Source organism: Prinia subflava, chromosome 4 (assembly GCF_021018805.1).
Source record: "Prinia subflava isolate CZ2003 ecotype Zambia chromosome 4, Cam_Psub_1.2, whole genome shotgun sequence".
Taxonomy (NCBI): domain Eukaryota; kingdom Metazoa; phylum Chordata; class Aves; order Passeriformes; family Cisticolidae; genus Prinia; species Prinia subflava.
In genome coordinates, this window is record NC_086250.1 from 21,389,036 (window position 1) to 21,411,448 (window position 22,413).

A 22,413-nucleotide genomic window follows, 5' to 3' on the forward strand; every position below is an offset into this window, starting at 1 on the left:
GAATTTATTGAGATTTGCAGAAGGATTATATGTAAAAGCAGACTGTCTGTTGTTAGCCTAGCTAAATCTGACGTTGAAAGCATAAGTCATCTGTAAGAATGTGAACTGTATTGCAAAGTCAAGCCAGTGTGTTTGGTTTTCAATTTTTTTTGGTGTGTTTTGCAACAACAATTGAAAAGAAAGTATTCAGATTAGAAATACAGGTCTGCTCTGGTGAATCAGAGTATGGATTCAAGAGTGAGAGAAACAAACAATTTTTCTAGTATAAAAATTTTGTTATGTTCATAAACTCTTTTTATACTTACATTATGATGTAGGTGGACTGGTAAGTCCCATGTCTTGCATTCAAAATATGTGAACAGTAACTTTTCTCTAACTAAGAGCAAAATGTTACTGACTTTTCAAGTTATATCTCTAAAATACCAGTCAGAGTTATGTAGTTATGTGGTAAAAGTGTTATTTTCTGTGGTTCTTGTTCTCTGAATCAGGTCTATTTATAAAACTCTGCAGCCTTTATGACTGCTCACTAGTTAACTAGTTAACTAAAAAACCCAATTTCAAGTTGTGTAAATGTTTCTTCATTCTTTGTTTCACTGGGTCAGCATGCCAGGCATGGTGACTATTATAACTGTTTTATTGCTTATACTGAGACTCCTGATGTTTAAAGGCCACAGCATTTGCAAGAATAAAGAGACTAAAGGTAATGGGAGACAAACTACTAGGGCAAAAGAAAAACCAAAGAAATGTATTAATTGCTAATAAAATTAATGCAGGTCTAGTGGTTGTGTGGTGCAAAGTTTCAGTCTCTCTATTCATTTTCACGGCAGACATATTTCCCTCCTTCCTTCTTTTGGAGCACTGAATACTTGATGTGTCAGGCAACTTTTGAGGAAGGCTGCTCACAGGTACTTTTACACATTAAGCTCTCTTGATTATTTTACAAGTATCATTAACGGAGACCACATTTTCCCTGGGATTGCCAGGTCAGTTTATAGATTTCTTAGTCATTCCAAAATTGCCCCACACACTTGATAGACTTGATGACAAGAAAGCAGGAGCAGGCCCAAAGCCAAATAATAAGCTGCTATTTGGGGGAGGTGCTTTGAGGAATTATTTTCCATCTCAGAGGTTCAAGACCAGAAGAACAAAGGTTGGGATCAACAAAGGAAATAAAAGGTTATATGAAGAGAAAAGTAGACTGAGGAGGAAGATGGGCTTGGAGAGAGATTAGTGCCACCAGGAGAAAATGGTGAGGAAAAAAAAGTTGGCAATCAAAGAGAAAAGAACTAATTGCAGATGAATGAGACAGGGAGTATAAGCAAGGCATGGATATCAGTTGATTTCTTCTTTCTGTCAATCCAGTCTGAGAATATGCATCAATACATTTTACTAAGATGTTATTAAAGGTAATGATTTTAGAAGTGTTGATTTTAGGAGAATTTGGGTTTCATCTCATTTTTTTTTTTAATACAAGAAATTTAATTTTATAGCACTGTATCATAGATTGTCTGAAGTGTACATGGTTGCCAATTGCCTGTGAGATTTTAATTTAGGTCAAGCAGATTGTCTCAGCTGACCAGTAACTCTGATGTAGACTTTGGTTGTCCGAAGATAGCATCTGGTATCTGAACACAGAATAAGTAAGGTTAGAATAGCCAATAGATGTCATATATGCAATGAATAGCTCAAAGGTGACCTAATATAAAGGATACGTTAAACTTGTCTAGTCAAAGTTTGCACATTTCCCATGATAGAGATCCCATAGTCTTTCTACGCCCTTGTTCCAGTGTCATGTTGAATTATTTTTTCTTATCTCCACTGAGATTTTTTCGCTTGTGCAACTGTCTCCTGTCCTTTCATTGTCCACCTAGGAGAAGAGTCTAGCTGTGTCTGCTCTTTAATCTCACTTTGTTTAGTTTGAGTAACAATTATATCTCCCTCCCAGTCTTTTCCTTTTTAAGCTAAACAAAGTAATTTACTTCAGCCTTTCCTTGAATATCATGTGCTCCAGCCTTATTTGTCCTTGGTGGAGTTCTATCAGACTGTCACTATTTGTCTTGTTTTTGAGGGTCCAAAACTAGTGATAGTATTCCAGATACAATCTTACAGTAATCTAGATACAGCCTGATAAGCATTTGCTAGACAAGAAAAATAATTACTTTTGATCTACTGGCTACTGTTTTGCTACTGCAAAAAAAAACCCCAAAAAACGAAGTAGAGGTATATAGAGAGAAATAAAGGCTATAAACAATGAAGATTTATGAAAGAAGATGAAAAAGCAAGGATTTGAGCAAAGCTTGGTCAGCAAAATTGCAAATGTTGTGGATCTGAGACTGTAGTTGTACTAGGCAGCTATGCTGTCAGACAGTGGAGAACAGGCTCTGATCTATTACCTTTTATGATGCAGAGGATTTGGCAAGGAATGTTACTACTTCAGGGCATCTACAGACTTTCAGGTACCCACAGAGTATATTGCAGGCAGTTCCCCAGAGGGTAAGGTCAAGATTCTTATTCATCAGTTTTCCCTTCCTATCTCCTAATGTAAATCATATTAGTGTATCTAAGAAATATAATTTATAACTAGCCTTCTGGGTGGTCAGCTTCAGATCTCATAAATCAGATAACATGTGGGTGAAGTTTGGAAATGCACTGCATTTCTTTAGAGAAAGGATGGGTTCTTCCCAATTCTTCCTTCCATTCAATTGTTTCCATATATCCCTATATTTACTTTCTATGTTACTCTTTTTGTCAGCTGTGCATTGTCCCTATATTTTCTCTCATTCTGTTATTTTTCATAAGTGGAGCATGTTAGTGGTTGTAGTAGATCAGTATATGAAGTTATCTGACTTTTATGTGTAATCTTTTGTCTATCTGATTTCCCAGATATAGAATAAAGTTCCTCTTCCCAGCCTTCCCTCCCTTGTTCTCTCTACAGAGGCACATATTTCACAATGAGATGAACTGCAGAGAAAGTTCAAAGAAAGTTCTCTGGATGTCAAAGATCATAATGCCCTCTTGCAGGTGGAACAGCAGAAGAAGATGTTCCAGCTCTTCTCAAATTCTAAAGGAAGATTTGAATTAGTCTCAGATGTGTCTGTGGATTATCATAGCACCCTCTGTACAGCTGGGCCTTTTTTTTTCAGACTAGGTTTGTGCTTGATACTGTTGGTCAAAATAATTATCAGAGAAGAAGCATTAGTGAGGACGATGCTGTACCATCCAAAGAAATCTTTAGGCAGGGCAGATTATTTTGTTCTGACATAAAGTGTTTACAGTACAAGTTATTGATATAATTCCATTATCAAAGTCTCTTTTTGATACAGTCAGAAGAAAAAAACATGGGAAAGAATGCAGTGGTGTGGGATATTCTACTTCTGGCGATATCAGCACCAAGGAAGAAGTAAGTAGTATTGAAAATGGATCTAATTCAATACTGTGGAAAGTGATGATTCCACTAAAAGGCACTGGAAGCAAAGAGGGGAGTCTATCTGTCTTTTTTTCTGGTTGGTTAATGGGAATATATCCAATACAATCCCCTACTGAGTATATCAGCCCATACTTTGAAGGTTACTTGACCATTCTCATTTTAGTAGAATGTATTACAGTGCAGACTATCTCTGAGATGCACAGATGTTAACCAAGGTGGGGAGAAAGAGAAAACAGATTCTTTTTCAAATCCTTGATTATAATATTGCAGAAATCAGTTTTTATACTATCTCATCAGGGTAGTATTAAAAGACCCTTGTGGCAAACAGTCTGATTTAGTTTTAGAGCAGCCAGACAGAATCTAATACGGGGGAAAAAAGGGGAGAAGTGTGTGTCTTAAGTTGACTGAGTCTTTGCAATTGCTGGCAAATCCACTGGATCTGACAAACTGGACAGAGTGAGCTGGAGATAGATCCCTGGTAAATCTAAGAGCCAAAAATCGGCTAAACATCTTGGATGAGTTTGGAAGCTTGTTTCTTGTTTGGCTCATTTCCTTGTCCCATCCCCCCTTTCTCTGCAGAGCAGAGGCAGTGTTGAAGGGTGTGCACTCCGTCTGGCAGGTTGTTGGAGCAGTCTCTGGCCTCAAATTACACAGCATGAGAACTCTGTGCACAAAATTAGCAGCAGAGCTCTGTGTATTAGGTGCCGGGAAAAATGTCACATTCAGCAGAACTCAAGAGGCAAGATGTGGAACAGAAAGAACTGGAACAGGACATCAATCCCCCTCTAGCTTTTACCATTTTTCAGCAGACCTGTGTTATGATTCCTGATGAGAAACCCACTGTTATGGCACAGCATTTACATCATGCAACAGCTAGTACAAGTTGTTTGTAGTGAAATCTGGAAAAATGAATAAAGTGGTGGCAAATGAATAAAGTGATGGCAAACAGGGCAAAAGCACTAAAGGAGGGAGGAGCAGCTATTCAAGAGCTGTGTTCTATAGATACCACTTCAGTAGCTGCTGTCTCATTCGGAAAAGCTATTACAGCAAATGTCATGCTTTGGGGGTGTGTTTTGGCTTCTTCTATACATCATAAAAGTGGTAAAATTCTTGCCACGCCACTGGTAGGTTGTCCTGAAGCATATGTGTGAAAGAGGCAACATTAGTATCTGCACATGGAGATGGATTGTCAGGAGTCAAAATGAATTATTTGGGGCTATACATGTACATACATACACTCACTGTGTTTTCAGACCAGACTGCTTTTGTAAGAAAGAGTTATCACGCAGTGCTTGTTTAATGTATTCCTCCCCATTCATTTTCCTCATCATGTTGATGTCTGTGCTGTGAGCTGGGCTGGGAAATTGATCTGTGGCTTAAAAAAGTCTTTTTACATCTGGCTTAGTTAGCTGACATATTTTACAGCATAGCCTCAGATGTGCCATCCTGTGAGGCAGGAAAAAAGTAGGAATATGTGGAGACAGGGAATTTCCTAAGCTGTTACCATTACCATATACTCATTTCTTGAAATCACAACTTCAGAGTTCTCCAGTACCTTTGTTTGGGTCAGATTATTGAAGTAATCCACAAGCATGATGATGTATTCCAAGATTAAATAGCATTCCTGGCAGAAAGTCTTTCTTAATTTCCTTTCCTTGTTCTTTTCTGTTGTAGGACAGCCCTGTTGGTTATTGCTGTTGAACATATGAGATATTTTAGTCACTACAGTCTTTTCTGAGGGTTTGGGAATCTGTTCTAAGGCCTGGCATCAGAGCATTACTGGCACATTTTAAAAGAGCAACATTTCAATACTGTTTTCTCTTTGTATGCAGGTGATTTTGAGTGTAGGTGGGTTGCAATGGATAATGGTTGCAGTTTCTCTCTTTTTACCTGGTTTTCCCCAAGAATTATACCTCTACTGAGCATTTTTCCTTCTCACCTCCCCCCTCATGAGAAAAGTCTTAGTCAGCCCTATTTTATAGATGGCAAAGCTAAAGCAGAAGGAATTACACACAGCAAAGCAGTGGCTGAACTTGTTATGGCAGTTAATTAAGAGGTCTTTTGTTCAGACCTAGTTTTGCATAATGAGGCAGCCTTCTGCCTATTGAGGTATGGGAGATATAAACTCCAGCCTTCCACACTTGAAATGGACAGTCTAGCCCCTGATTTGGGATTGAATTGCTTATTGAAATGTTAATTGGTGCATTAATTCCACAAGTTTGTCTTTCAAGGAATGAAGGCTGAGGTAATAAGCGGCCAGTAGGTGAGGCAGCAGTGAGGAATAGACAGAACAGAACTTTGAAAATCACAAGACTTTGCTATTTATTGCTTCTGTATTTGTCACTTGCCTGCCTAGCCTAATCTGTAGCCCCTTTGCCCCTTGATTTTATTGAGGAATATTGTCCCAATTTATGATCCATTAGAAAATGAGCCATAAACTCTCTATAAGGAGAAGACTGGATATTTCTGCACCAGAAAATGGTGCTTCTTTGACTATATCAGTGTATCTTAAGTAGTACAACTCCCCTAGGGTAAAGACAATTATACCAGTGTAAAAGTGCATATCCAAATATAGCTGAGTCCTGAATGACAAGGTACCTTTGTACCAGTAATAACTAGGTCCACAGTAAGGGACAGATTTATTACCTTATCTTTATAAGCCTGAGGTATAAAAACTGGGAATATAGCCATTTCATAATTCATGTATATTCCTAGGAGACAGACAAAACCTTCATAGGGAGAATTGGCCCACTTGAGGTCTTATTTACTGGCCAGTGGTGCCTGTCTCTCTTCACTTTTCAGAAAACGTCACTTAACTACAGGCACTTATCTAAAGTTTCTTAATAAGTGTTATAAATGTGGAATGGTTAATTCATGTTCTTATGATAAATTAGAAATTTATAAAATTGTATAAAGTGATATCAGGTAAAAGTTTATGTTTAAGAGATTTTGCAGCAGATGGTGAAACTGACCGCCCTGAGATAGCCGGCGCCTCCATTCATAAAAGAACAAAGGAGTTTTCCGAGAAAGCCCCGCAGCTGCCCAAGCACCAGGGAGAGGACCCCGGAGATAAGCTGGCACCAGCAACTCACATCTTGGGTGCCACCTCCACGGACCATCAAGCAACATCTTCGATATCCTGACCACTCATCAACTATAAGGACCTATTGAAATTGGACATTAACATTTGAACTAAGAAAAGAACTCTTTTCTGCTTGGTCGGGGAGACTCCCGAATTTGTATAGCTGGTGGGGAAACAATGGGGAATATGGGGAAATATTGCCGGGGGCGGAATAAAGTGTATAAAACCCAAGCCCCAAACCGGGCTGATTTGTGAACCGTTGGGGGAGATAGCAGGCTGCCAGACCCTGTATCTCACGGTTCACCCTTGGCATTTCCCGGGAAAACTCTGTCAAGTTTCTCCGCTGTTGGTGGGTTATCGAAATTCTGTGATTTGATTTGTTATTAATAAACCAAATTATTATTTAAAATTGGAATATCTGATTGGCATTTATAACAATAAAGGTAAAAGGAATTTGGTCACAGGATTACTTCAAATGGATGGGTAAATTAAACTGTTAGGAACCGTGTAGGCTGATTTGAATGCCCCTCTGCACAAATTTTAGCAAATCACAACCCTGTTTTTCTATTTGGGAAAGTTCAGTGAATTTTTTTTGAGTAATTTTAACAGATCTTTTGAATTTGTGAAATAGATGAAGCAGAATTTTCTTTGTCTTGACTAGCAATAACTCTGACAGATTTTTGATTCTTAAGATGATTAGTAGACTTAAAACACAAAACCCCTCCTGCCATGAAGGTTCACCGTTGCTGTGCACTAAAACTAGGTTTTAAAGTTCTGGAGAGATGGTTTAGACATTGCTCTTTCCAAAGTGCTTGAATGGAACTTCCCTGCTTCTTTGTCTGCAATGGCCAGTAACCAGATTTTGACACTGGAGAAGTTGACTGGAACACAGGGCTCCACCTCCAGCCCACATCTGTCATGCACAATAGCAGTGACAGGCTCTGCCCTATTTCTTCCTTATTTGTCTCTTTTATCCTGGAAGTGATATGTGATCTGGATGAAGAAGTGTTCTCTTGTTGTTTCTGAGCTTCCATTTTGTTCACTTAGTCTAGTCCTGGGTATCAAATATCCATCAGAGCTCTGCAAAAACAAAAAGCTCCATTGCTCATGAAGAGGTTTGTTCCAGTTGAAGTGATTCTATTCTATCAGGAAGAAATCCTGTATTTTTAAAAAAGATTTTTAAAGGAAGCAGGTTTATTTTAAAAGAAGAATTGTATTCTATTGAGAGGAAGATCATAATAGTGCTTGTGATATTGCTCTGCATAAGAAAAGCTGGTGAGATCTGCCTATTGACTCATGAAGTATCAAACCTCAGAATGGTATTGTTGGTTGCGTATTTCCAAAATAGTTGATAATGTCAAAACAAAAACCTCACTTTTTGGGTCTTGGTTTTTTTTTCTCTGCAATACTTATTCCTTATTTTGCTCAAGCAGTGGAGGTGAAAAAGCCAAGATTCAGTTTGACGTTCTGAGAAGAATATAATTTTAAAAAATGCTGCTCTTTCTTTAACATTTGGTTCTGTAAACCTCTTCCATGTTGAGTAATAATTTATTCTGGAAATGAAACTATTAAATACACTGTCAGGAACAGTTGTAGATGCTGACCTTTAAATTTCTTCAGTCCAAGATGGATTATTTAGTTGTGTTTATATCAGCAGGGCATGAAAAGAGTATTTTTCTGCAAATACCTACTAGCTCCTTTTCACCCTAAAAAACAATCATGGAAGCTGTGTTCAGATTTAATTCAAAGCCCGTTTCTAAATTCTATCAATCCATACTCCTGTGGCTTTTTAAATCCCAACACAATGCATGACAGGGAGAATATCCATACATTCAGACACTATGAACTGAGCCATTATCAAATGAAGAATACAAAACCAATTAGCTCAACTCTCAACTTATGCCCTCTTTGGTTTTTTTTTTTTTCAAAGTTTCAAGTTCAGAGAGATAGAGCAACTTCAACTTTTTTTTTTTTAATGGTTTTATTTTCAACTGTCCTGAAAACATACTGGAATGAAACGGTCTTATTGCTTATCATTGTGCCAACTGCCTCCTAAGGATTTTGTAGCACTACCTGCAAAAGAGCTCCAAAGATTGCAGGACAGACATGAATATCCTATCTAATGTAACTTTTGTCCAGATTTTTTTTTTTGTCCAGAAATTTTATAGAACTGTAAATCATTATTCATGGGCTGTAATAAAGATAATAGTTAACACACAGCTGCATTTGAAAACAAATACTGTAAAAGTATTTTAAATTGTTCTGTAAAGTTGGTGGTCTGTGCAAGTATTATTAAAGGCAAATGGAAAAGATCCCCAAACGCTTCCCAAATCAGTGTTATTACAGTTGCAGCTCTGTATCTAGCAACCACAGGAGTCAAGGCATCCAACTTGTTAATACTGCTTATGATGCATATAATGATCCATACTGCTAATGATGTATATGCTACAGAAAGAATGAAAGTATCTTGCCAGGCAATGTGTTTCTATTTCATGTTGGGCTTATTTGCAGTGATGGCTAAATGCTATTTCCTTTGCAGATTAATCTCTGATGAGATCAGACATCTTTAACCATATTATTCTTGTTCACTTTCTCTTATCACTTAAAATATTTTTTCTGTGGCTGGTGATTGAGCATAACTGCACAGCACTTTTGTAAGATCAAGTGCATCAGAGAGAAGCCATTATTCTGTAGAGACAAGCAAAATGATACACTAGCTGCTGCCCTAGCAGACGTGGTATGTAGTGCTGTCATCCAAACTTGATTCCACTGAGCATTTCTGCCACATTTTTTGCTTTACCTTTTATTAGTGGTTCATGCATCTCTAGCGATTTGGGACTACATTCCTATTTTTCATTAAAATTCCTCAGTCACTTTGGTTGTTTGGTTCTAGCTGACACTGTCAGATTTCCAGGGTACTATGTATCCTTGTACATGTGTTTTCTAACAACAGGTGCATTGGACAGAAGGCCACAGTTTCACAGCTCACAGGCATGTCCAAAATAATAGAGTAGATTGTGAACTATGAAGATGCATGTAGTGGTGGCAGCATATGGTCATGATTCAGTCATCTGAGGATTCTCTTAATAGTCTGCTTTAATGAACAATTTTTGTTTTGTATTCCTTGCACTTGGATGAATTCCTGCTTTCTCTTGCACATGTATTTGGGTCAGTACATAGCACCACAATGACCATGCCAGCCATAGTGTATGGATAGGTTTTCTCAAAACTGAGAGCTGGCCATGTCAGCTGATTAAATTGGGTACTTTCCTAGTGCAGGCATATCTCTTGACTTAGGTACTGTGATTAGGATATCAGTTTTGTAATGGATATTTATTTAATTCATACAATAATTATTTGAACAGAGAGAGGATGTGTATTTGATTAGAGACAGCTTATTTTCTCAGGCCAAATAATAGAAACTGTTTTTTCTACTCTAGTAGCACAATAGTAGAAATGGAAAGAAAACAGTTGAGGCACTGATTTGGCACAGAATAACATGGCAAAACAGTGTTTCCAATCTTAGCGTCGCAGCATTGGTGATCTCTCTATACCAATCAGCTATCCACCTTTCTGAGGTAGAAATCAATCTTTTGTCAGAAAAGCAAGCCTTTTTTTCTGGTTGAGTTCAGAACAAGAAAATACTGCAGAATCATAAACATTCGTAGTAGGCTTTGCTGTAGGTTATTCTGCCCAGGTTAGTATTATTACTAGCTGTAATCTCTAGTAGAAAGTAGTGGAATTGAGCTGCTTTCAGTTTGTTTTACTCATCTTACAGCAAAGCTGTTGCATAGACAATTTGTCTGAGAGTTTCTGTCGACTTGTTTTCAAAAAGCCACGTCCCTAGATGAACAATGAACATGTATTTTGCATTGTGTCATATCCTCTGCCTATTAAAAGATGTACCTGCATTGTATCTAGATTGTCTTTCAGGACATTTGAAAAAATTAGGATAACCTTTCTATGATTTTCTTGTCAAGGTCAAGGCTATGATATGTAGCAGAGTAGCAGAAAATACACTCAGAAAATACAGGTCAGAATTTTGTTCTCCTCGTCCATTCTGATCAAGAGACACTATATCCCCTCTCAAATTCTATCATGGTGCCTAGAGTTATCCATGAAATGAGATGTGTGAAGGATTTACTTCATTAAAATGCAAAGCAATGCAGTTACTCTCAAGGCTGATGATTACAGTTGTAAATAGAGTTTTATTCTGGAGGATGCTGGTTGATTTTTGCTCCATTCAGATGGGAATTTTTGTTCTTGTCAGCGGAAGGAGGAGAAGGAGGTTCATATACTGAACATGAAAATGGAAGACAGTCAAAGACTGAAATGGAGAGGCAAGGATGCACAGAACAGCTTTTGACTAAGGCAGATAAGCTGTGTTACAACTTAGTAATATTGTTAAGAATCATGGTTTCCTCATCACTTTCTTCTTTTTATTTTCTTCTTGAAAGATTTTCAACTGATGTTGACAATCTTTATAAATGCTTTGTCACTACAGTTTGAGTACAAGCCAGGGCAAGCCATTACCTTGTCTTTGTATGTAGCAAATGTGGGTTGTTTTGAGCACATGAAGCCAAAAGTATCTCTGGCCTTTAAAGGACTTCTGACTTACTTTCATTGATTCATCCCTCAAAGCTGTGCCCGATGCCCTGGTGTTTGACAAGGATGATTTTTCTGATGATACATTCTGCTTGTATTTTAAAATTTATTCTTTAGCTCCACCTCCTGGCTCTTGATCTGTGAAAAGGAGGATCCTTGGGAATCACAGAGCCTCAGAAGAAGGGATCAGAAGTATTAATCGTAGTTTACAAATATTACTGCAGAGGTGTATATGGGGACATTTTAGCTGAGGCAAAACAGACTTTGCTGAGGCCACTCATACTGGCTTTCAACAGAGGCAAATGTTTCGGTAAAGGGTGGACAATGGAATACGTGGATCATAGTTTCTGCTTTTTCTTGGGCTTTCAGTTTCTCAATTGTGGCAGTTTTAAGACATGACAGGCATCACAGAACAGTCTCTCTTTATTACTGTTTTTCCTGGTACTTCCTCAAACTCGTGGGGGTGGGGAGGTACAGCAGAAATCGTCTGACACTGAAACACTAAAAAAAGATCTCTGAGGCCTTGTTTCATGCAGGGAGAATTACTTTGACTTTGTGCTCATCCTATTAAACTGCCCAAGGAACTGCCCAAGAAGTAGTCATCTGGATTTAAGAGGAACCATGTCTCTTCCCCGACAGCTGCGAGAAAAGAGGTAATGTGTCTCTCCCTCCTCCTGCCTCCCCGCAAGCCTCATGTAACTCCTGTGATCTGTTTGGTTAATTTGGATGCAAACATCTTTGGTGATTCTAAAAGGCATCTTGTCATTGTAACTTCCACACTATTAGGCTGCTTAGGGTTAAACAGACCATTTCTTTTGCTGGAGTGGACTTTCTTCTTTTTCTGGGGAATATTCACCACCTAGTGGGTCATTGTTCTCTTTATAGCTGCAAAACAGTTTCCCTTTTACTGGAATTTATGATATGAGTGTTTGTGATATGACAAATTATATCTCTTGGTCTCCATAACCACATCCCTCTTCACAGTAAGGGGTAGTATTTACAGTATTGTGGGTGGTGCTGATTCATGGCGTTTCCTCGTACAGCAAACTATTGCAAGATGTTGCATCATTACTTCAGCATTTCAAATGAGCGGTGCCTTGTGGAAAGCCCTGCTGGGGATATCCTCCTAGCAGATAAACTGAGGCAACTACCACTTTTTTTTTTGTATTATCATTTAACATTTTGTCAGTTTGGCATTTCTTAGATGATCTTTTTAAAAGTCTCTATCACATTTGTCATCATTTTTTCCTCATTCTAGATGTTTTTTACTCATGTGTTAATATAAATACCCCTCTAACAACACTGAGTTATAAGATTGAAGCAAAAGTGAATTTGTCTACTCCTTGTCAAAGCTGTTGCACCAAGCAGAAGGTCATAGAGGAAAAAGTACCTGCCAATCCATGCTTTTTTATGTTAATAGTACAGACCAGTAATATGATTGTGTGGTCATATGGCTGCTTGTTAGGTGTTTCTGCAGGGATCCTTCCTTCTCACTTCAAATCCAATTCTTCCTAGGATCTGCAAAGCTTATTCTAACCTTGCCTACTATCATGTGATCCTTCACACATTTTTGACATTTTCAAACAAGTATCTTTGTGCTTGCTTCAGGTTATCTGTTGTGACTGGGAGATAAATGCCAAGGTCGTAGGTTCGATCCCTGTGCGGGCCATTCATTTTAGAGCTCGACTGGATGATCTTTGTGGGTCCCTTCCAACTCCAAATATTCTGTGATGCATCTTACCTGCTTTGACTGGGAGGTCTCTCTCCAAATATTTGATAGCCTACTCTTTTTTTTCTAAGCCTCTTTAAGAGTTTGCTTTATTGTGATGCTAGAAGAAAACTTGACAGTATTTTGACAGCTGGTGTAGGCACCACTAGTTTTGATATAGAACAATTCTATGCTTTTGTTTCTTTGTTCTTTTACTGTTTGTGCTTATGCTGTTGTTTTCTTTTCTTACATGTATGTGGTAGATTTTACACATCTTGCACAGAGTATAAAGGTTTTTGGATTTAGCTTTGTGCTGTCAGTTTCTACAGCACCTCGCATAACAAGCTCTTTTAAAGAACTGTTTCCTATTCCCTACAGTAATGCAGTAATATTAGCAGCATAAATCATGATATATAATGATCTCCTTAGAATAAGATCTACAGATGCAGAGTTCTTATTGTAAATCTCCTAGATTAAGGAAGGATTAAGAATGCATCCACAGCGATTACATTTCTCATGAAAAGTTTAGCAGTTCAAGTGTTTGTTTTGTAGTCCTGTTCCTCTAGCAAGCCTAGGAAGGAGAGGGGTATTTTTCAGGCATGATGGATCTTTACAATGGTCACTGACTTGTGCTGAACTTATTGAAACTTGACATCTCAAGATCAGACCTTCAGAGGAAGAGAATGACACCATGAGTTTCTAATGTCTTGATTTTGATACTAGAAAATGTGATATTGCCTACCTTTGCTCTGTGTGGATAGGATACCTCAAAGGCTATTATCAATCTGAGTAACCTAAAACTTCTGTTCTTGCTTCACAGTGATTTTGACCAGCTTCCGGATGATGTACCTGTTTCAGCTAATATTGCAGATATTGAAGAGAAGAAAGGTTTTACTAATTACTATGTAAGAAGGGAGATTTATCCTGCCTCTATATGCCTTCACCTGTGACTGGTTTGGTTGTGGGAAGAAAAATGCAGTCACTCTGGTGTAATTGCGTTTTGGCATGCACAGTTCCATGTGGAAGACTTCTCAGTGCTTTATTTTGCTGGAATGGAGTATAGTTATTCCAGATTCCATCTAAAAAATTATTTTCTGAGTGAAATGTGGGAGATACCCTCTAACATAGTAATTCTTTCCTAATATCTGATTTCTTTCCTGTTGGAGTGCTGTACTATTGGTGAAGATAGAGGAAAAGTAATTCAGAGGGTAGAAAGGCAGAGTATTGCTTCATTATTCTGTGGTACTGGTAAGTTAGGATGCTCCCATCTTCACAGGAGGTAGCATATTAAGACACAAAAGAGCACATAGGAAGGGAATAGTAGGGAAAGGCACTAAGATTTTCTGAAGGCTTGAATATGACCAGCTCAGTCTGACTTCTATTGGAGACATTGCTCGTAAAAACCTTCCCACTGCAGAATTCAGGTTTGACTCTGGAAAAGAGTGATATTTGGTTGCTTTGTCTTTATGTTTGCTGAAGGATCTGGCTGCAGTGTGACTCAGAGGTCAGTGCATGGAAATTTTGGGATCCTTTAGAGCAAAGCAATTTTGTCAAGAGATAAATAACACAGTGGTTGAAGGAGGTCAGACTATAATTTCTGCAACTGTGTACATTAAAGTCAAAAAGAAGTATGAATGCCTTCAATTCTGAAAATCAATTCATTTAGATGTCTGTCTGTCTCTAGATTTAGATGTCCAAGGCATCTTATGATAAAATATTTGTATTTGTCTCCCTAATGTATTTTGTTTGTCACTGAGGAAAAGTGTGCAAACATAAAGTTGAATCTAGTAATTTCTTGTTTCCTTTTAAGATTATATAATATACAGCAGCCACAGGGACATGCTTCATATGCAGGCTGGACCCACACAAATACCACACTGGTGCTACCTTGTTATTTCCTAGTTCCTGAATTTGCAGATGCTTAACTGAAGGCTTGCCTTCCTCTCTGCTCCTATGAGAATATTCCCACTAATGGAGCACTGATCTTATGTTCCTATTTTATTCCTCACATTCATTTGGTGAATATTTGTAAGTGTGAACATCAGCGTGGATCCCTCTTCTCTGTTTCAGATGTTTGTCATTGAAGTAAAGCTTAAAGGTGGTGGCAGATACCTCATTTTCCGGCGCTATCGTGAGTTCTATGCCCTGCACACCAAACTAGAGGAGAGATATGGGCCAGAGAGCAATAACAGCCCATTTACCTGCACACTCCCTGTACTGCCAGGTAAGCTGTCAGTACCAAACCTTTGCATAATTAGCAGCTTTCTCAGCTCCAGGCTGTCCTAAAGAGGAAAGCAGTGAGAGATGTAGTTGTGACAAGGAACTTATTCCTGGCTATGGATTCCAGTGAAGTCATGTCCCATTAACAGTCCCTTCACTTGTGGAAAAGTTCATTTAGAAACCTAAAATCCTTTAGAAAATATGTACATTTTTTTGAGTTTCTACTTCCTCCTGATTGCTTCATTTTTCTGACTGCCTCCTTTTTTTTTTTCCCTTCAATAACTGTCATAGGTTTTATATTTTCCAGGAAAAGTTTTTGTTGGTGCCAAAAAGGAAATTGCTGAGAACAGGATTCCTATCCTAAATGTCTATATGAAGGTAAAACTTAATTTTAAAGTAAAGAATGCACTGATCACTGCAGATACTTAGCCATTGAAATCAACTAAGATAGACAGTTCTAAGTATTTGCTTCTCTTGCTTTCCTGAAGACACAGTGCCCACACTGTGGTACAACCTCAAGTCCTCTTCCCAGATTGTTCAGATTGTAGGATCTGCTGGAGTATGCAGTTCAAAAAGGCTCACTGTCTGTCTTCATATACAGATAGATATCCTTACCAAAACCTCCTAAGATGTATGAGGAAATGGTGACTCTCCAGGTGTTGCATGAATGCAGAGTTGCTGTGTGCATGCAAGGGATTAGGAGAATGGTGTGTGGATTGTGCATTAACCCCACCCACCATCTAAGTGCCACACAGGCTGTTGCTCACTCCCTTGTCCCCTAATGGAATGGGAAGGACAATTGGGAAATGGTAAAACCCATGGGTTGAGATAAGAACAGTTTAATAATTGAAATAAAGTAAAATATAATACTAATAAATAATTATCATTAGAAGGGAGGTAACCAAAAAGACAGAGAGAAATGAAACTAAAGAAAACAAACAAATTATGTACAGTACAATTGCTCACCACCTGCTGACCGATGTCCAGCCAGTCCACTGAGCAGTGATCAGTGGCTCCTGGGCAACTCCCTCCAGTTACATACTGGGCATGATATCCTATGGCATGGAATATCCCTTTGGCTAGTTTGGACCAGCTGTCCTGGCCATGCTGCCTTCTGACTTTTTCTGCAGCTCCCCACTGGCTGGACTTGGGAAATAGAAAAGCCCTTGGCTTAGGCTAAGTAAGCCACTAGTTAGAAACAACTAACACATCTGTGTGTTATCAACATTATTCTCATGCTAAATCAAACACACTGCACTGTACCAGCTACTAAGAAGAAAACTGACTCTCACTAGAATCAGGACAGGTGGGCTTCTGAGAATACCTGAATTACAGGGAAGGTGCAGCATACATCAAGGAGAGATATTCTTTGTGTGCAGGTTAACTGAAGACCTGAACTTCAAATCAATAAAAGTCTGAAGCACTGGCCAAGACTTCCACTACTTAAGATTGCCTTCTTTCCACTGTCATTCATGTTCTGAGGAGAAACACAAAAAACAATTTACTCCTGCAGTAAATGGGGTACAAAAAAGAGCAAAGCAATGTATTGGCCAGCTCCAGGAGTGAAGAGGAGAGACTGTCAGCTATTCAGCTGTGTCCTGCTGAGTGAGAAGGGAGAGGAGGGAGATTTCTGGCAGCAATGAATATCCTTCATGATCCTGTAGGTCAGAGAGGCATATTTGTTACATGTAAATAAATAGAGAATTGGTCTCTCCCACTGTTAAGCTCTGCTTCCTGCTTACTCTTGGCACAGAACCTACTCTGCCTCCCTGCTTGGGTGTTGATGGATGAGGACGTACGGCTGTTCTTCTACCACTCAACCTTTGATGGTGAGCAGGTGCCTCACAGACTGAGACGGCTTCGCCCACGGACACGTCGAGTGTAAGCAATTGACGTGTTCCTCAGCCTTGCTTGATGTAAGAGATGCTGTCCAGTTTTGGGGGGAGAGAGAGATGAGGATCACCACTGTGTTTTCCAAGTGAATCCATGAATCCCTAATATGAGGGAGTGAAAAGAGAGTATTTCTAGTTTTCAGTAATCTCAGATTTTTAAACTAGATGTAGTATTTGCATTAAAGGAAAATTCCAAAATTAGATTATACTTCACTTTTTAAAAATACTGTCCAGATCTATCTGCCTATGTTTCTTTAATGGTAAACTCTATTATAATGTGCAGGATATACAGCCAAGCTTAAAGATATAGGCTTGCACTACTGAAGTCAATGTGAGTTTTGGCACTGAATTGAGTGAGATCTGTTCAGACACTAAATGAAACTGAATACTTAATTTGTTCCCTTCCTTTGTCTAAACAGGGGCCTGTCCTACATAGCAGCATTGACACCCCTTTGGAGAACTGCTAAGTAGACATCATACTTCATTACCCTTCAGATAAATTAATTCTCCTTTCAGCATTCCAAAGATGGACTTGCTTCCTTTTCACCTACCTCAAACAGTGCAAAACCTGCATATGTGTATGATGGCAGAGTTTCAACTAAATGCTAGAAACAATGATGCCCAGAAGGCAGAGTAGGGGGACTGAACAGTGCTGTGGAAGAGAGGTCCAGAATACTGACTGTATTGAAAACTCCATCTGTTCTCAGCAGCAGACACCATCAGATTGCTGCTGTTCTGCACTGAAACCAAGAGAACTAGGGCAGTGTTGTTGCATCCATATTTATTTACTTCAGTGCTGCACACAGATTTTCATGCAGTTTCTCCAGTGATCTATGGCTTACATGCCCCTTAAACTGTAAAAACACAGATACTGCACTACTGATTGCATAGCATTTTTAATGACTTAGAAGGATGTTTACCTCCCTGTTGTCTCATTTCTTTGCAGTAAGAGCATTTCAGATCAAGTGCCTATTTTTGACCGCACTGCAGCTCCGCGGGCTGAGGTGAGTACTCTGCACAACTGTCATGGGACAGGAGATTAAACTCTCTTGTACTTTGGTACCTCATCCATCAAGTTGCCTTTGTCAATTAGAGCTTGGGGGAAGAAAGTAAAATCAACAGAGAAAAACAATTGATCTTAACAACAGGGAAGAAACAAAGGATGGAAAGAGGTGTTCTGTTCCTCATCACTTGAGTGATAAGAAGGTCCATAGTGAAATCAGAATGACAGGAGATTCAGAACTGAGACATGTACAGCTTACTGCCAAATGGTCCACATTTGCATAGTGCCACCCATAAGTTAAATCTAAAAATGCATGAGTTTCAGCTTCATTGACTTCAGCATATGTTTAAAAGCTTTGCAGGTGTGGCATCTTAGTATTTTCTGTAATATAAATGTTCTAGTGAAAAAATGCCCATACTCTTGTCTTTTGTGGTATATTTTCTCAGTATTAAGCACATGAGACTGCTTTGTAACCAGTATTTGTCTGAGAAGGGTCTTACTTCCTGAAACATGTGACTTTGCCATATAAGATTCAAAACCCCATGCATCTGCTTTGAGGTTTTTTGGTTTTGTTCTTTACACAGAGAATTACAGGTCTTGGAACAGTCGTATCTCTTGGATTTTGTCTATTAATTTATTAATATTGAATATGCCTACCAGAACTCTTCAATAGGTGAAAAACAGCTTTTGAAAGAGCTATTAAGTAGACATATGAGCCACTAGCACAACAATAGCTGTTGTTTTGTTTGTTTTTTTTTCATTAAGAGAACTCTTGGCATTAACAGGACCAAAAGAACCACTGCAACACAGAATAAAGAACATCATCTCATTTTGCTCCTCTAAGACCATTGAAATGGCTACCATGTTCTCTAAGGACAATGGGGGAGATGTGCATTTTTGATAACTCAGCCACTTTAACTATCAACCTTTTGTTAGGGTGGTAGCATGTAATTGTCTCCTTTATTTTTTTCTCTGTGAATAAGGCATCTAAGTTCCATTTTAACAACATGTCAATTTCCCAGGCTTTCCCAAATCTCCCAGTTCAGCATACAGATCTGAAGGCTAGATGGAAAAGCAACAGCTACTTACCCTTAAATCAAGACACAACATTTCTGCATTTTTTTAAAGACCCTTTGTGATATTTTGCAGCAAATCTAAAAGCTGTAAAGCTACAGTGAGAAATAACACATTTTTTCAATTCTCAGAATTTCAAGCTGTCAGTTGGCATCAGGTCTGTTGTCTTACTTGCCCTTAAATGCTTTTAACTTATGTATATTAATTTCTCTGGTGCTCAGTGTTTTGTCACTTTAAGAATCCTTGTATGTAGCTCTCTCAGGGCCATGTTTATCCTAGTGCTTTCCCTGCTTCTTCAAAGCAGTTTTGTGTGTGATGAGTATGAAAAGAGATTGTGAGAACTGCAGACTACGGTCAAATATATGTGACCTTATCCCAGAAATACATACGTGATGACAAAGTGCACAGTCTTGCTGCTTTAAGCTTTCTCTTCAGGAACACCGCAGAAAGATTTGCTTTGTAATTCTGTGAATTAATAGTTTTGAGGTTATTACTTTCCACAGGCACTGTTTGATTTTCCTGGAACCAGTAAACTGGAACTCAGCTTCAAGAAAGGAGATTTGATCTATCTACTCAGCAAAGTAAACAAAGACTGGTTGGAGGTAAGACTGCAATAGCAGTAATGAATTATTAGCATACCTTGAAATATATGAGTAGAAAGGACTCTCCTGGTCCTTGTGACCTGCCTCTTCCTTTCAAGGAGAAACTCTATCATAATCAGGTCTTACTGTCAAGAATAAATCCTTGATTCCAAATTAGTAATTGTTTGGTTCCTTGATGGTTTTTAGCTTACAAATTTTCTGCTCTCCAGACTTCGATTTTCATTTGCATTTGCTTCTGCTGGAATGTTTTTAAATTCTTTGGAAGTGATTAGAACACAGAAAGGACACAGAAAGGAGATGGAAACTCCATTTCAGTCATTAATTGTTTTCTTGCCTCAGGGTGAGTTGATGTATGCTTCATGCTTCATACCACAACACACGTCAGCCTGATTAGAGAGAACTTGGGTAATGCAGCAGTGTTCTGAAAAAAGGATGAGAGGAACATACTGTGTGTTTGCTGTTATGATATCTCTGCTTGCTCAAACACCACAGCCTTCCTTGCTAACCATCTGACTTTCATTTTTTACACACTGTTTCACTCCCCTGCCTGGTGTTTGACTATGTAATTGTATAATCATTTTGTAGGGATGCCATCAGGTCACTTGCATAGAATTTAATTTCTTGATTACAGTGGAAAAATTCTTCTCATTTTTTAAATATAAATTAATTGAATTCCAGAACCTATTGCATGTGGCCAAAATGGCATGGTTTTCTTGATTCTAATATTTCCTGTCATTCCAGGGAACTGCTGGTGGTGCCACTGGGATTTTCCCATGTGCTTTTGTGAAGATCATAAAAGATTTACCCCAGCAGGAGGACACAGTTAATAAAGTTCGCTGTTACTACTATGATGAGACCGTGAGCACTATCAGGTAGTAACAAAATAGTCTTCCATTTTACTGCTGAAGAAACATCAACAATTCTCGTCATGATATCTAATGATTAGATGTATTCTAAATACAGAGATATCTCAGTGGAAGAGGATCTAAGCAGCATTCCATCATTCAAAGATCTAATGGAATTGATGAGGTACAATGCAAGCACTTGGTTGTATATTTGATACTTAAGCATTTGTCAAGTTCATTCCGGTTCAAGATTTTCTACATTCTACTTGGTCATCACTATGTTTTGTGTATGAAATACTTTTCAAGTGTCTTGAGGAAGCTGGATTTTGACTTGACCCAGGGCCATCTGTGCAGACACTTGTCCTTTTTGGGATCGTCAATGAGTTAAGGAATGACACACACTTCTGACTAAATTGTGATGGGTAGAAATTTCCATTTCTTGTACTAAGAGCCATACCCCCATAAAGGCATCTTTTGTCTAGTACATTTCTTCAGGATGTAGGAAATGGTCTTCTAATACTTGTTAAACTAGTGTTAAACTAGATTAATCTGGTGTTGAACATCAACAATTTAGAATATTAAATATTAGTAAATATTAGTAAATATTGGTAATAGAACACATGTTCTAATATTCTTGCACTCCTCAGAAAGAGCAAAAATAAGTAGGCAAAAGTGGGTAGTAACAACAGTCAGCACTTTTGTATGGTAATTCTATTAAACACACATTAATTATGCCATTTATGTGGTGTTACTGGAAATGGTTCTTGGTTCTGATAGATTTCTTAGCTTAAACATGACACAGTATGAATGTGGCTATATGATTTCTAGTACTAGCTGTATCAAGAAAGCCAAGACACCCAAGGCTTTGTGTGGCTTTTATCAAAGTTAATTAGATTGTCAGTATACTGTTCATCATGTAGCACCTCCCAGGAATCCCTTGATTTCTGGGGATCAATCAATTTCTTTTCTCCCAGGCAGGAGTTCAACCAAGATGACATTGTTTTGAATTACCGGGACCCTGGTGGTGATCTGATCCGCTTGCTCTCTGACCAGGATGTTGAACTCATGGTGTCTCAGAGCAAAAGAAGTCCCTCTGAGAAGCACTTTTTCCCTTGGAAGTTGCACATCACTCACAAAGATGACTTGGGTGTCTACAACACTAGTCCAGGAACAGGTGCTACTCAAATAGTAGGAGCAATTTAAATGCTATATAGATATCCCTCTCTGCAGGCAGTTTCCTTCAACATGTCTTTGAAGTGTCTTTGAAATGAGTAATTTTTAGTGATATATTGCCTTTCAGTGTAAAATCTGTACTTAGTTAACTTCTTCAGCTTTTTAGCACTTATCTGCAATAGAGTCATCTACATACAGACCAGAGAAGGTAAGGAATAGAGAAATAAAATCACTGGCGATGTTCACAAAGCAAGTCAGTGTCAGCCTGCAACAGAGGTCTCCTGAGCCCCCAGACCTGCTGTAGCTAGTCTCTGTTCTCACTCCCAAGGCTAATTATTTGTCCAGAATGTCTTTATAAGCTTTTTTTTTTTTTCTAGACTCTCATAAATTTCTCTTCATTTGCTGATCTGAAGATTTGTGTGCTAGTGTGTAATTATTTCTCTCATGTTGGAGTCTGACTGGGCATTCAGAGTTTGTTCCAGGAGCATCAAGAAAGCATTTTTGGATTTCAGTGAAGAAATCACGGCCCATCTTAGCTTTCTTCTTTTCCACTGACCAGTATATTGAATTCTGTGAATCAAACAGAGTACACTTGTGGTGTTCCTTATAGACCTTTATATAATTGTACAATCTACTTATTTTCACGTTCTGGGAAAATGTGTAGAATATCCACTCAAACAGCAATTTCTTCTCTATCTTCTGCTTCCTGACACTGCATTTCAAAGTAGAACTAACAAGAAATTACTGTATCAGATTATTCAACAAATAAAGTTAAATATTAG

At 38.4% G+C, this 22,413-nt stretch overlaps 1 protein-coding gene across 6 annotated transcripts in view; it reads left to right on the forward strand.

Moving 5' to 3' along the window:
* The window catches only part of NCF4 (neutrophil cytosolic factor 4), a 53,485-nt gene extending 31,072 nt beyond the window's left edge, over positions 1-22,413 (forward strand). For 2 of the 6 annotated variants that reach the window (XM_063395808.1, XM_063395809.1), the window contains 8 exons: positions 14,893-15,046; positions 15,350-15,420; positions 16,796-16,923; positions 17,881-17,938; positions 19,515-19,613; positions 20,355-20,485; positions 20,577-20,642; positions 21,433-22,413. In XM_063395808.1, coding sequence (XP_063251878.1) covers positions 14,893-15,046; positions 15,350-15,420; positions 16,796-16,923; positions 17,881-17,938; positions 19,515-19,613; positions 20,355-20,485; positions 20,577-20,642; positions 21,433-21,661 — 936 coding nt within the window. In that variant the 3' untranslated portion in view covers positions 21,662-22,413. Of the gene's footprint in view, positions 1-11,506; positions 11,768-13,642; positions 13,728-14,892; positions 15,047-15,349; positions 15,421-16,795; positions 16,924-17,880; positions 17,939-19,514; positions 19,614-20,354; positions 20,486-20,576; positions 20,643-21,432 lie in introns of those variants that run through there. The other 4 variants (XM_063395806.1, XM_063395810.1, XM_063395805.1 and 1 more) reach the window with 4 other exon arrangements.